The 16,011-nt window shown below is 40.0% G+C and overlaps 1 protein-coding gene across 1 annotated transcript in view; it reads right to left on the bottom strand.

The window, feature by feature from the left end:
- The window catches only part of TRIM33 (tripartite motif containing 33), a gene marked incomplete at its 5' end in the record, with an annotated part of 37,141 nt that extends 21,131 nt beyond the window's left edge, over positions 1-16,010 (bottom strand). The window contains 4 exons of the mRNA XM_035347395.1: positions 265-397; positions 3,082-3,229; positions 3,353-3,471; positions 15,728-16,010. Of these exons, the coding sequence (XP_035203286.1) occupies positions 265-397; positions 3,082-3,229; positions 3,353-3,471; positions 15,728-16,010 (683 nt within the window). The remainder of the gene's footprint in view (positions 1-264; positions 398-3,081; positions 3,230-3,352; positions 3,472-15,727) is intronic.
- Between the last annotated feature and the right edge of the window lies 1 nt (position 16,011).

Here is a 16,011-nt window from a genome sequence, read left to right on the forward strand (position 1 = left end):
AATGCCAGGCTAGGTAACAGCTTAAGCACACCAAATCACCTCAGAGGATGTTGTTTTGAATCCAGTCCTAAGACACCTGACATAGCTCAGCTAATTGATCATTTAAAAGTTTTCAGCAGTGCACACACGTTCTCCTCTGCAAGGTATCATTTCAATCTGATGGAAAGTAAATACAACAGTATTTAGAGACACTGTCTGAAACCAATGTCATTTCTTCCTCCAAGAAAGCACACCACAGGAATCAAGACATGGTAATATGAGTACCTGTGTTCTTTGTGTTCCAGTAACTGACAGTCTCTGCATGTCAGCCTATCACATGTTTCACAGAAAAGTTTTAACTGCTCTTGTTTGTGGACAGGACAGAAAACAGGACGTTGACCAGATGCTCCCACGGCCTCTGTTTTTAGAAACAAACCATATTTGCATTTTAAAACAAAACTTAAGACAATATGAAGTGTAAAACTACTAACTTCCAAGCTAAGTAAGTAACAGCCAAGAATTCAAAGACATCAACAGACCTGTTCTAAAGTTATTGTGAATGTTTTCACTAAAATATTTACAGTGCCAGTGTTTTATAGCTGTTCTCACTTGTGTTGTACTGAGATGGAAGAAGGAATTTCTTTCCCTACCAAAAAGATTCAAAAAGACACCACCACCTGTAAGAACACAAGAGCTGTTTGTACACAATCATTTGGCTTGCATAATGTTTAAAGATTAAATTGCATGCAATTTCCCCTTTGACATTCTAAAGGATGGACCAAACCTCTCAAACTTTTATACTATCAAACAACCATAGGTCTTCTACATTATCACTTCAAAATCTTTATAAAGATCTTTAAGTCATATGCAACTGAAGTGGTAAACACAAGGCAACATTATTAACCAGTCTTAGAGTTACTTAAACTCCAACTAAACTGAGTAACTTATCAACTTGATCACATAGAAGTTATTGTCCAAAAACAATGTTCGTGAATTTACTAAAATACATGGTGTTTTATAGCTTTTTCGAGCTTGACCCAGATGAAAGCAGCTTTTGGAAGATACATCAGGTAAAGTTTAAAACAAGTAAACACAAATGTCTTTCTTGTAGTCTCAAACATATTTGAAGCTTGTTATATCATGCAAATTACTGCAAAGAAAGAAAGCTCATGAATGACAACTCCTTAGCTGAATTTTAAAGTCTCCAAGGCATACCATACAGTCCGACAAGCAAGAAGGGAAAAAGCTTTGCTGAGCAAATAATGAATAGACATTCCCCACAATCAACAGTTTCTAGGAATCGCTGTATGCTAAAGGAAGGTTACATTTTTGCCACACTCTATCTTCATAAACACCAACATGAATTTCTAATAGGAAGTTTACTATATTGGAACAGTTATTTTGGGGCACCTCCCCACCCAGGTTACAGAAGCATAAATGGGGCTATATTATCACCTTGACAGTCACAATATAACATTCCTAATGAAAGAAGTCAGTAATTCTTTGTAGCGCCCTGTCATTTGATTTTATGTTAATTGGTTATTGCTTATTAGGGTTAATACATTTAAATTTACTAGGAAACAATACCCAGTAAGACATACAGAAAAGCCTCTCCAAAAATTAAGTTTATTTGAGAGAGTGAGTGAAACAAGATTGTCATCCACAGGAACTAAGCTCAATAGTAAAAATTTTTAACTAACAATACAATTTTCCCAAAAGCATTGACAGAAAGCACTGCAGTAACACTCCTTTGAAATAGCCCAATCATGAAGAACAATCATGAAGATCGTATTTATTTTAGCTGAAGAGAGAGAACAAATCTGAACCTATCCCCTTTACAAAAAGGGGGAGCACCCTTTCATCTGTTTTGAGAATGTTTTCTGCATTATTTCAGTCAGTTGCAAATTACATAGTCAAATGATAATTTAGGAATTAAAATTTCCTAATAAAGTTACATGCTTAAACAAACAGCCTACCCACTATGCATGTTAATTTCTGCTAACCAAGAGATAAAACCTAAAAATGAATTAAAATTCCACATTTACACAGCAATATCAATGCATCTGTAACATTATACTGAATATGAATGTAAGTTTATCTGTATATACTTTTCCACTGGGTGAATTATAATAGCTCCTTATAACAAAGTACAGCAAAATGGATAATTTCATTTCCTTGGCCAATGGATATGACTACCATGATGTCAATGCTCTCCAGATTCCAACCACTCCATTTAATTATTTATTCTATTAAGTAAAATGATCATTAAGAACTGACCAAAGTCCTTTCTAAAGTTGACAGTTTTATTACATTTCTTCTGTGCTTATTATAGTTTCTATACAGAACATCAAATGCTACGAAGTATTAGCAAATAAGCCATTTTAGTTTAAAATTTATTTTTCCTCTTGTCCTGGTTTCAGTTAGGACAGTTATTTTTCCTCCTAGTAGCTGGTAGGATGCTATGTTTTGGATTAGGATGAGAAGAGAACTGATAACATGCTGGTGTTTTAATTATTGCAGAGCAGTGCTTACACCAAGCCAAGGACTTTTCAGCTTCTCGCTCTGTCCTGCCAGCGGGCAGGCTGGGGGTGCAGCAAGAGCTGGGAGGGGGCAGACCCAGGACAGCTGACCCCAGCTGGCCTAACGGGTATTCCATACCATCTGGGGTCATGCTGAACAATATATAGGGGTGGCTAGCTGGGGTGGGGTCCAGCTGCTCAGGGTTGGGCTGGGCATCGGTCAGCGGGTGGTGAGCAATTGCATTGTGCATCACTTGTCTGTACATATTATTATTATTATTTTCTATCTTAATAAACTGTCTTTATCTCAACCCACAGGCTTCACCCCCCCGTTTCTCTCCCCCATCCCAGAGAGGGAGGGGGGAGGGTGAGTGAACGGCTGTGTAGTGTTTAGCTGCCAGCCGGGTTAAACCACAACACCTCTATTTTTAGAACTACTGGTTTTGCACTGGTAGCTTTTTATAAGCTTTTCCCAAGTTTTTCAGGAAAGCCAGACAGCTGGTGGGTATCTAGATCCTCCCTCTCTTTCTTCACATGTGCCAAAGAAAAAATATTTTTTCTAGAGTGATATCAGAACACTCACCTGAAGATACATCCTCTTTTTTTCTGATCATGTGATCTTTAGTAAATTTTACTCGCTGATGAGCTTCTATGCAGGTCTTGCACAACCATTCCCCACATTCTACACAAAACCCTACAGCACTAGCATTATCTTCACAGCTGGTGCACACCTACAAAGGGAATTAAAGTCAGTTACCATAATTTTCTTTAGCATTAACATAACACAGGAAGCATTAACATAACACAGGAACAAAAATAGCACGTGAATTCTGGCAAGCAGGAAAATGTCATACCTGTTCTGATTTCTCATCAGAGCTGCTCGGTGTTTCTGATGTGTCTTTTACAAAGTAGTTATCCACCAGATCTATCTGTCTGCATTCTTGGCGGCATATCGGACATCTGATTACACCAACTGCAAAACAGAAAAAGTTTCCTAGTTTTAAGAAAAAGAATGGGAAAACCATCATGCCCAAAATCAAAAGATGACGAGAATGAACACAACACCCTCAGACTGCTTGTTTCACTTGGGTAAACACAGATTCCAAAATTGACTTTACCCACATATAACAGATTTCACAAACAAATCAAAACAAAATGAAACACCTCAAAACTAAAACAAATAAGAAAACCTTAGCACCACACACATGCCTGTTGAGAAAAAACTGTTTTGATAATTTCTACATCACGCTACAGATTTTCCCAAATAAACAATACCAATAAAATAAAATAAAATAAAATAAAAATCACCACAACATACTTCTGGGAAAACAATTTGTTTTCCCCACTCTTTTTTTCTCCTGTGATACTCAAGACATCCCTTAATTACTTTTCGTAACCATCTATTGTCCAATTTGTCTCAAAATAAGCACTAAGAGAAGTCTGCCCACATAATGAGGTATGACTTCAGTGACATTCAAGAAAACGTCAAAGTACTACAGCGTCACAATAGTCTCCCTGATACAACAGGATATTTTCTAACACAGCCCATTTCCATCAGGCTGGGGAGGCAGATGTGGCATTATGACCTACATGAATGTTTCAGGATTATTTCAAACAATATTCTGCAGGGAAGGCGGAACTAATAGCAAATACACATGTAAGTTTCTACCAAAAAGTTTTCTTGGGCCAACTGCACCTGCCTTTTGGCAACACCTAATTGATTTGCATATATACATACAAATGTACATACACACACAGTTTAAACACTAGATATCATGATAATTAGTTCCTTTCTGGTACTCTTCAAAAGGTCTATTTTGTTTTCCTCTGTACTTGTTAAATCACAGCTCTAAATCCTCAGCTGAACTTCAAAGTTACTGCATGAACCACGTTAAGATTTAAAGATGTTCTAGGTACCACTACATTTAATGTTTGAACACTTATTTACCACTAAAGTGGCAGTTAGCTCTTTTTTCCCAGAAACTTCATCTAGTCTTAAATCAAGTTCCTATACATTTATTGTCAATACCTTTTTCAAGGAGATGCTTTCAAAGTGTTTGAGGCTTTTTGTACAATGGGACAGTAAATGTAATTAAATGATGTAAGACTCCTTTGTGGATATTCAGTCAGAACATTAGATCTTATTTCAGAGAGATTAATTACATTAGTAGTTAATTATCATTATTTTTCCCAAGTGTTAAAATTAACATTGATCTCTTCAGAACACAAAGGATTTCTTGCAGAGCAACAATCCAACTAAGAATTCCCTATCTCATCAAACCACATACTCTTCAAGAGCGAGATGTGAAAACCAGTATTTCAGTACCTACACATACAAGAGCTTTCACATACACAATGAAGGCTCACCCAAATGCAGTATCTTGAGATTTTCTTACTACTGAAAGATTATTTTAGCCAACACTGTATGAAAGCCATTTAACAGATTGTATGCATACATACTTAAAGAACAAAACTTTCAAACATTTACCATTAAAACCATTCCATCTAAAACAGCCCACAGCTAAAGCTGACTTTTAGTGTTCTTGCGGTTTAATCACGGGAAATACTGCAGGAAAAAATGAAGCCCAAGATCTATAGTCTTTTTGATGCATAGTCAAGTTCTATAGATGCAAAGCACTTCCCTATGATGGGCTTTGTTTTCTTTTTGAACTAGGGAATCAGTGAAGGCTTGAATAAAATCAGGCTTTTCATTGTCAAAAGTGAGAGGTCCATCTGGCAATCCACTGGCTGGATTCTGACCATGGTAATTCCACCCTGTCCACTGTTTCTATCCCAAAGGACACAGGGAAGAGCAATTTGGTTTGCACACGCTGTTCTCACAGCCACACACCTGCTTTTTGCCCCCATAAATTCAAACACATTGACACAAGGTGCCGCTAGCATTTTGCACCTGGCAGAGAGAGACAAAGAGGTTTAGAGGCAAATCCACAAGACCACTGATCGCTGAGGTTGCACCACTTAGATCTGAGTCCTAAAGAGAAGCTGCATGCAAGGTTCTATTGAAATATGATTAGAAAAGTGTATTTCAATAAAATGCTTGCTTTCCCACACTCACATTTGTTTTCACCCTAACTACAATAATCCCTAGATACAAGAGACTGCTTAGTAAATAGAATACTATTTGGGTAAAGGCATACTTGCAGGTGATGAACTCATGACAGCCTTACAGCAACAGGATGCCTGTAATGTACATCATTTGATGTACATTACATCAAATGTACATTTGTTCATTTGATTATGTTCCTTATTTAACATTAACCATCTCTCAAAGCATCACAGTCTTCCAAAAAGGCCTCACCATTTTCATTCAGCATATAAGACTTCATTTTCACATCTCAATTACTATTATATTATTATATTATTATATTGATAGCTTTCTAATATTACACAAGCTTTTGTACAACTCATATTCACTTGACGTAACCCAACCTTTTAATCTAATATAAACCAAATTTAATGAAGCATCCTTAGTACTAGAAACCAAACTTCACTGCTGAAAAAATACAGACAACTCTGATTTTGAGGGAAGAAGGAAAAACAGGGAAAACCACACTGAAACAGCATTTACAGAAAAGAGAAATGGGAAGAAATCTTTATCTCTGTCAAAACATAAGATAATTTGCGAGCTAACAAAGTTAATGATAAAAATGTAAGAATGCATTATGATGATAAAAATGAGAATATATTTTAGGACAAGCTCAAATATTTATGTAAACAAGTAGAAAGACCAGGCTTCACTGCTGGTTTCAACCCAAGAAAATTCTTATGTAACAAAATTAAAATGAAATAACAATAAAAATATCTTCCTAGTTATACTACAGGAAAACTTACTACTTGATTTTTCTGTGTCAATTTAAATAAGAAATTTAATACTGAAAAAAAATTTTAGTCCTAACACACACATTTTCAATGTAATACAGCTTTCAAAAAAAGGTAACTACTTCCAAGGAATATATCAAATGGCACACAACAAGAACTACGGTCAAAAGATCAATATTCTTCTAAATCACCATTCAATATGAATTAGACAACATTCGTAGAAATTATGAAGGTCAGATTGGTCTATCATCTCTCCCCATTCATAATTATTACCATAAAGACTTCCCACAGAAATGTTGGCAGAGATAATAAGCACTGACTTTATCACATGAAACTGTACCGATAGTCCAGATGTTTTGAACTACAGTACCTTTCTGACTTACACAACACTGTCATCAAAATACTATCATTGGCACTAACTACAGGAACACTGTTATACTTCAGGTGCACAAGCAAAAAAAATAAAATGAAAAAAAAAATCCACATACCACACACTTGACAATCCACACTGATGCTTTAGTGAGTATCAGTACTTTCATAAATACAGCTGAGAGCAATCAGCCTTTGGACCTAAAGTACCATGGAAAAGGATGAACTATTTTACAAGAGATGATAGCAATAGGCTTTCAAGCTGCTTTTCATGTTGCATTTCAGAGGGCTGACATTGCTGTTTTCTATTTGTTTTTATATTGGAAACCTCGTAACAGTGTTTGAGACCAGTAACAACTATCAGCATGAACAGTTATCTGCTCTCTTCCACAGTTTTTGACATACACAGCTATTTGTACCAGTTTGTCCCTTCCCCACCACTTCCTACTGCCATGAAACAAATTACATCTTGTTCCAAATGAAAATGTACATTTAAGATCAAATTCTACTTTTTGTCTCACACTTCTCCAAACATCATCCAGACTAGCAAAATTATTTTCAATCATATACATTTACTGCCCACTCCATTTACATCCACACCTACATATAACACTGAAAGCGAGTTTCATTTCTCTCCCTTTATACTATCTAAGGCTGATATAAGTGAGAAGCAGGAATCATTTCTTACCTGGAAATTTGGTTTGAGTGTCACCAATCCAGCAGGTAGGAAAAGCCTGCCTAGCATTGTCAACCACACTCAAAAGGGGGGATAGGCTTCACTTGCCATCTTCAAACATCATGAGCCATTCCTCCCTACCATGCCACCAGGACAGAGAGGGAGTTCCCAAAGCCTGCAACAGAGGGAGAAAACAAACTCCCAGATTCCTTGTTATGGGGTCCTAGGGAGTCTCCTGATGTCATCAGAAAGAGAAATTCACTGGAGACACCAGTCTCAGCTGAAGAAAACCATGAAGGAGAACTGAGGTCCCTGCAAGGACATGGTCCAGGAGGGACTGGGAAGAGCAACAGCAGCAGGAGCCAGCTCCAGGGCTCTCCCACGGCACGCCAGAGGGACTTGAGGCAGTGACCACAGAGAACGGTGCCGGGAACACCCGCCACATCCCGAGCATGGTCGCCACGCTGTGAAGAGCCATCCCTGCAAGCAGGGCCCAAGTCTCTGCAGGCCAGGCTGTGGGTCACCACCACGAGGCCAAAGAACAGGCTGTCTGCGCAACAAGAATATGGCAGCACAACCCTTCTCACCACTTCTGCTAAGTTGCCACGTGTACTGCTAATAAAAACAGAGTAAGTATGTTGGATGAAGAGTTTTGTCAGAGCAAAGAGGTAGCTGGCAGAAGTTGTACTATACAACACACATCGACCTGTTATACAACTGCTGGAAGTCACACCATCCTTAACTTGCACATTAGATACTCCTACTTGTTAGTCAAAGACTTTATAAAGAACACCAATATGAGAGTGACATCTATTTAATCCTTCTAACTGCTTATGATTTAGATAACAAAGCACACTAAACTAACCCACAGACATCAAAGGAAATCAGAAAGGACAAAAAACTGAGGTAAATTGAGGAGTAAAAGTAGCTTTTTGTTTTCATAAAAACAGAAAGATTGCTAAAAGTCTGCAATGTAATCCAGCAGCAAATCATAACGGAACACTTCAAAGAACTTAAGACCGCAAAGAGAAAATGCTTTTAATTTCCTATTGTCAACTAACATCTAAAACTGCCACGGAAGAATTTTTCTTATTTGTAACCCTGAACTGTGACAACACCTTGTATATATTTACATTCAAAATTTCCCCAGGATAATGACATTTCTCCAACAGCTATTTACATACACCTCAAAATGGAAGAATTTTTTTACCAGCAGGTTCATATAATTACCTATATTACTTATAAAACCCTTCATTCTTTAACTATTTTCAACAGGAAATTTACTCAAACCCCAGTTATAATTCATTTCTCCAGTCTGACATCTTAATCCTCCAACATTAAAGAACCAAAATTAAAAAATGCTTAAGAGCTACAGAGATAGAGGTGAAAAGGCTCGATTCCCTATGCTTCCAATCTCATAGGATCAAACTAGAAAAAACTTTTTCCAGAGAAAGCTTATGTCAAGTCTTTGGATGGTATACCCACTCCAGCTTGATGTTACAGAATTCTTACTCTGAGCACTTTTAACAAGTTGAAATTGGCTGATCCGCTGCTAGACACACAGCTTTGCTAGACCCATTCTGCCCAGTAACAGTACGTGCTCTACTACTTATTCCTTCTTGTGCAAAAAAGATGGAGCTTTCTAAATCATGTTTACTCCTAATCCACACCTCTAGAAACTTCCTTCTGGATGTTCATTAGGTGCTTCAGAGACCATATGCAGACAAGCAAGGTTCTCTGAGCTGGCAGAATCAGCTCGTGATTCCCAGCCAGACCTAGGCTCTGTGCTCCCCTCGTCCATTCGCCTCATCCATTCCCCAGGTCTCTTTACAAAGGCCAGAGCGAAGCCAGCTGGAAGCCACCAGCACCACAGGGCTGGCAGACAGCAAAGGGAAAGCAGGGAGGGGGGACGCAGCCACAGCTAGCCATGACCACTTGTCTGCTCACTGAAAACATTATCACAGCTAAAGCAACAGAGCTAACTGTTACCGGAGGCTTCCAAACTCAAGGATCCATACGCACCTTGATCAACTGAAAGCAAACACACAACAGCTTAACCAAAGGCTTTGTAAACCTTACAGAAAACAAAAAGCATCAATGGAAAGCAAAACCCCTCGAGTTGTAATTCCACAACAGCCTTCCGGCAACAGAACAAAGGGCGCTGCTGGCAGCAAGATCACTGCTCGCACCGGGGGAGCGCAGGGCCGCAGCCGCCACAGGGCCTCCACAGGGCCTCCTCCGGCAGGCACCGAGCTGAGGCCTGCCCAGAGACCCCCCTCCGCCACCACTGCCTTGTCAGATTGCTTGTGCAGATGGAGCTCTCCTTTCTAAAGCACCTTGCCTGACAGAGACTCCAAACGATCTGCTTTCAGCAGGAGGAAGTCCTCATTCTGTGTATTTAAATTTATTTAGATCTGCTAAATTGCTTGGTCCTAAGCAGAGTAGTAAGAGTACCCGTTCTTTACTATTTCAAAACAATTTCAACTGAGATATGAGATATAATCCAGTTCAAAACAGAATCATAGTATTCCCCCAAAAAATATAAACCTCAAAGACTGTTTTTTTTTTATTTTCAACAGAATGTAATTATTTCTTTTAGGCATGTTCCTGAGGAGATTTCCCACCTTTTCTCCTCCAAATAGAAGAGAATGCAGTTTAGTCACTTTGTACCTGAACACGTGAAACCAAACAACAGCAAACCACAACAGGTAAAACTGGAAGACCGCATGCAATACCAAGTAAATCATGTAAGAGTAATCCAACACCAAGCCATCACAGACTCCTGCTTAGGTAGACATTTACAGGTCTCTTTTTCCTCATTGATAAAAGGGACTTAATTGTCATTTTTTGAAAGATGAGTAAATTATAGCAGTTTGTACTCATCGACAAAGGTATGATAACCCCATACACTTGTACCTGTGTCACCAGCACCAACACACACTTCTGAACACAGAGTACTGGGATGCAGGAAGTCTCACTGAATGTTTAACACACAGTTCAAAACAAGAAGGGGGACGGCTTCAGGAGCCAAGAACTCTGACCTAGGGAGCAGCTGATGAGCAAGAGACAAATATTAGAACATAAGTCTGAGATGCGCTACAGCAACAGCACATGATGCAATTGCTGCCCCTCAGGTCAATGTTATGGGTGAAACTGTAGGTTTTTATTACAAAAAGCAGCATTCACATGTGATCACCACTGTGACCCCACGGCACATCCAATAAAGTTTATTCATTTAGGAATAACACTGATGCTGAAGAAATACAAATGGCATATTCACATAAAATGCCTCCTATCTTTGTTTTTAATGAGTCAGCATTTGTGAAGACACACACAGAACAAATGCAACCATACTTAAGGTAACTCCCAAGTGAAAACATACATGATCAAAGGGTAAGGTGCTACAAAAAGTACTTTGCACTTCAATTGCACCCTTCGTTGCTGGATCCCTTCCATCAGTGTGCTAACCTGCAGAGTCTTTCCAGCAGTTCAAAATTAAATTCAAAGTTACCTCTCTTCCTGATTATCCAGAAATTGAGCCTAAACACTTGAATTCCTCAACATCCCTACTTACATACTAGAATTTGTATCTTTAATTAACAGCTCCTCCTGCATAAGCTCTGGTCTGTAAGATGAAAATCTTTTTGAATTCTTTAGTACTTTCACAATATTCAAGCAAACCTACAGCCTAAATATAAAAATTAACTTTGATCTTACTCTAATACCCTAAAATACCATGTTTTAAGTACCTGTGGTCAACAAGTTGACTAGAGTGAACAGCATGTCCTTGCAAGAAAAATGGCCAAGAGCATCATGGGCTGCATTAGCCATACAGCCTACAGGTCCAGGTAGCGATCCTTTCCCCTGCCAAGCACTTTGGGAGACCACAACTGGTACTGATTCCCGTTTGCAACTCCCCAGCACAGCGCACACACTCACATACCAGGGTCAAGCCCAGCAGCAGCAGCCAAGATGATCAAGGCTGGAACACACCACGTACAGGTTACAGCTAGAGCAAACAGCTTTGCTCACACTGTGCCAGGGGACCTCACAGCTGCCCACAGCTACCTGACTTTGGGGAGGAGGGCTCACAGAGGCAGAGCCAAGCTCCTCCCAGAGGCGTGCAGTGGAAGGAGTAACAGGTGCGAGGAAAAGGGAGAACATGCATCAACTTAATGTTTATATATTTACAACGAGGATGGCCAAAATGCATTGGAGAAGCCATAAATCACTGCCCTCATCACAGTTCACGTGGACAAGGCCCTAACAACCCTCCTCTAACTGCACCTGTGTTTGGCAAGAGGCTGAGCAAGACACACCTGCAGGTCCCTGACCACCTGTTGTGATTCCATGGTCCTTCAAGAACATTAACTTTAAAGAAATGGGTTAGATTTTCTGTTGATGGTTACCACATAGTGGTAAGCACATATGTAAGCACATAGTAAGCACGTTTTTTATTTTGGGTTGAAATGTGTCAGGCTGGTTCCCAACACAAAAGCATTAAGTAACTTTAAGTAACTCCAAAATCCTTTCAGATTTTTACATTGTTATAATGATGATAAAGCTTCACAGTTCAGGAAATACTTGCAAGCACTTGTGCAATCTAACAACTCAAACTTCCGTTTTAAGCTCAAACTTGGCATGTATGCAGTCCTCTGAGGAATGAATTTCTGCCAGTTTTCATTTATTGGCCGACAACATCAATAGCAGTTACTGCACATGCAAAATACTCACTTCTACCAGGAATTTAAGTGTTCAAATACATGTTCCTGAATAGCCACATATCAGAGCCCATTCTAGTTTCACGGATTAGAAATAGAAAATAACCACACAGGTAAAGCAAATGACACAATCAGACTGCAATTTATGTGAATATATAAAAAATTAACTGCTTTCAAGTTCCACTTCTCACTTTTTTTAATGTAAACAATGCTTGCTTATATCCCTACTACACATGTATGTAACTAACAACACATAATATTTAATAAGGAAAATAAATAAGAGTTGGAGACAACAACTCTAATATTATTAAAAACAAACAAACAAAAAAAAAAAATAGAATGTCCTCAAACAACAGCATTATTTTAAAATAACTTTACTAATTGAGACTGAAATTTAATTCATACCAAAATTCTCAGGATAAGAATTGAAATTCTTTCAGGATTCAGCCTTCACTGAGCTCCAGAACACATTGATGGCTCTCCCTCATGAACAGAGGAGAAAGCTGAAGAACCATGAGAGTTCAAGTGATGAGTACTGACATTCACTGAAACTAAGATGGTCCACGTTTACACAGTTTAAGCAGTCTATTTGAGGTACTGATTTTCAACTTTCCTTACTGAAAACAAGGTTACCACCAAACTTAAGTGATAAATCATATTCTTGTGGATGTAGCATCATTTTTATCTTCTCCTTCCAAAGGCAATTAAAAATAGTTATTTCATAATTTAAGGTGTCATTTAATACACTATTTCTAAATACACAAACCCTGGGTATGGGAGTTGAATTCAGCATCTCAGAATAATTTGTACTACATATTACATAGCACAATTAAATGTATTGTTCCTCAAATTATACGTATGTTCACATTACCCATTTTCTATATTTTCTTAGGCTCTCTGAAAGTATCTTGAAACTCCACTTTAGGTTTTCAGCCTAACAAAGGCTTGCCAGATTGTGATATTCACAAGGAACTGGGAGAACCACACATTCTCTGTACTGAGATAATCTTCTTAAGAGAGATTGTAAATACCTCAGTAAATACTCAAAACAACCTATATTCCCAGGAAAAGCAGCAGCTGTGGGTGCATAAAATTGTTTTGCCGCATCTTTAACCCTCTGAAATCTTTAACTTAAAAATAAACATATTTCAGAATACTCTGATACAAAGACAAAAATGTATTTTATTGTAGGCTTCTTTCAACCTGAAAGAAGAGTATAGCTAGACAGCTGAAACACCAGGCATTGAGAAATCATCTATTCACCAACAACTTATAAAGTAACTGACTACAAGATACAAATTTGTGTGTTAAATATGTAACACAAAAATACATAAATACAAAGCCTTCTGATTTTTTTTTCAACATAAAGGTAAACAGCAAAGATTTTCCTTCACCAGTGCAAGAGGTATGAACCTAACAGTTACTTCTTTATGAACACAGCAAGGCACAACTTTGGATAGTTGTTTTTATGTTTGGTCAACGTTTCTAAACTTTCAGGAACTAAGACCATTCTTCTGTATTCACTAGCAAATAGTGTCTCCCAAAGGAGTGACAACAGGGTGGAAGAGATATAGACCACCAGCAAGCAGTGCCTCCAAGCATTCTTATGATTTTCTCTAGCAGCGGCATGCTGTTGTCAGAGAACTACTCTGTGGGTACCCAACTTGCACTCAACTCCCAGTAAGCAGCTTCCACAATTATTAGCCAATAAATACACATATTTACTATTTGAAGTGCTTGACAATTCTTAGGGAGCAAAATCTGAAACTAATTAAGAAAACAAACAAAAAAATATCAAAAGAAAAATGCAGTACTTTTGCGTAACATTTATAGTTCTCTTAACTAGGTGTAAACATGCTGGAAAAAAAGAGCAGGCATATTTAGATGCACGTACAGCATATAATCCAGCAGAGACAGCCTTCAGTTACACGCAACCCACTCCAGGTACAGCTACGGATACTACTTTCCAGTAATTCTTCCTCCATGAAAAAACACCTGCTCACAGTTAAGGAGACTACAGAAGTGGAAGTAACACCAGGATTCATGACTAATACAATCTATGCCAACATGGAACGAACCTGCATGACTAAGCAACACGGTACTTCTCTGTATGTTGAGAATGTCTTTTTTTTTTTTTTTTTTTTTTACCTGATTTACTGATGAGCATTTCACGTGCTGTTCAGTTGATTCCATTTATGATATGTGGAGAGAGCTGTTGAGAGAACTGCACCTTAGCTGTTCTGGTTAATCAATGTTTCATTCTTTAGCGACCTGCTGCACTAATACATATGTTCATGCAGACTCACATACCACAACAGACAGAACATACACACCTCTACTAGCTTGGATCCTACGCACACCCCACTCACGTCATCTGTAAGTTTTTGACCAAGACATTAATCCTGATTTCACCAAAGCATCACAATCAAGCATTCTTAAAATACATATGATGAGAACTGGCATCCCATGTTATATGTACTTCATATTTTTCCTGCACTTTCCTGACAGATGCACTCAGATCATCCTCCTAATTACTAGTATAATAAACCTAAATTGATAACCTCTGTATCTCTCACTAATACATATCAGACAGAATATAAAATCTGGAATTTAACAAGCAGGATCTCAAGACCGAGTGTTTTAGTTACCGTATTTATAAGCTACACTTAAAGCCTTATAAAAGAGAAAGCACAGGACCTTCTTAGAGCCATATCCTAAATAAACTGCTTCTGAACAGTTTGGATGAAAGATTCACTAGAAAGCCAGGTTTATTACTTGAGAACCTCCTGTCAACAAATCACTGCACAACACAGGAAAGACTTGAGTCCTTGCTAAAACCAGGAAGATGTCACCAAACAAGGTCCTAGTGATCACAGGGCCCCGTTAAGTCCTGAAAAGCCAGTCGCCAGAGCTCTAGCTTGGTCTGTAGACCACAGCACAGAAGTCACTCCACTAAAAGCTCCAGAAGCTTTTCCATTGCATTCCTGAACACATGAAATAGAGCGATACCAAATCCAAGCTACGATTTCAACAAAAGCACCTGAAAGGTGCAGTCCACACTTCTTCCACAGCACAAAAGTTACTCGTAGTAGGACTACGCACGACAGCAAGCCCACCAACACGCGGCACTGCAGCGTTCTGACACCAGAGACAGGAAACCGGGCACGCAGAAAAGCAGGCGCACCACACGTGCTATTTCCAACAGCACACATAATACCGTAACAACAGCAAACTGGATCTCACTTTGACGGACTTTTTTGTAGCGCTGCAGACCTGAACATTCGAACACCTCCTCAAAGACATGCCTCTGCGGCAGCATCCCTGAAAGCCAAAACCAAACACACGCCGCGATTTACATTATGCTTCCAGAGCGGGCAGGCCGACTTCCGAGTTTCAGCCGCCACCTCGGCGCACGACGCAGTCTGCGACGAGCGCCGCGGGACGGACCCCGCGGATCACGGCCCGAGACACGCCGCCTCCCGGCACTGCCAGCAGGGCAGGCGTCGGAACGCGGGCTCCAGCCCCCGGAGCCACGGCCGCGGCGAAGGCACCCTCCGCGTGGGGACGGAGCCGCCGGGGCGGCGAGAAGCCCCCCAGGGAAGAGGCCGCGGCCCCACGCTCACCTTGCTGGACGTCGCCGTTGGCGCCGCCGGGCACGGGCACGCTGAGCTGCCGCTCGGGCTCGGGCAGGCAGCGCCGGCAGAAGGAGTGCAGGCAGGGCAGCAGCTTGGGCTCGGCTTCGCGCCGGCTCTGCAGGCTCTGCGCGCACACGGCGCAGGTGTCCAGCAGCGAGAAGGGCCCAGGCGCCGCCGGCGTCAACGGGGGCACGGGGCTAGGGCCCGGGCCCGGAACCGCACCGGGCCCCGCCGCCGCCTCGGCCTCGGCCTCCCCGAGAGCGCGCTCCGCC

This window comes from Oxyura jamaicensis, chromosome 26, assembly GCF_011077185.1.
Source record: "Oxyura jamaicensis isolate SHBP4307 breed ruddy duck chromosome 26, BPBGC_Ojam_1.0, whole genome shotgun sequence".
NCBI classification, from domain to species: domain Eukaryota; kingdom Metazoa; phylum Chordata; class Aves; order Anseriformes; family Anatidae; genus Oxyura; species Oxyura jamaicensis.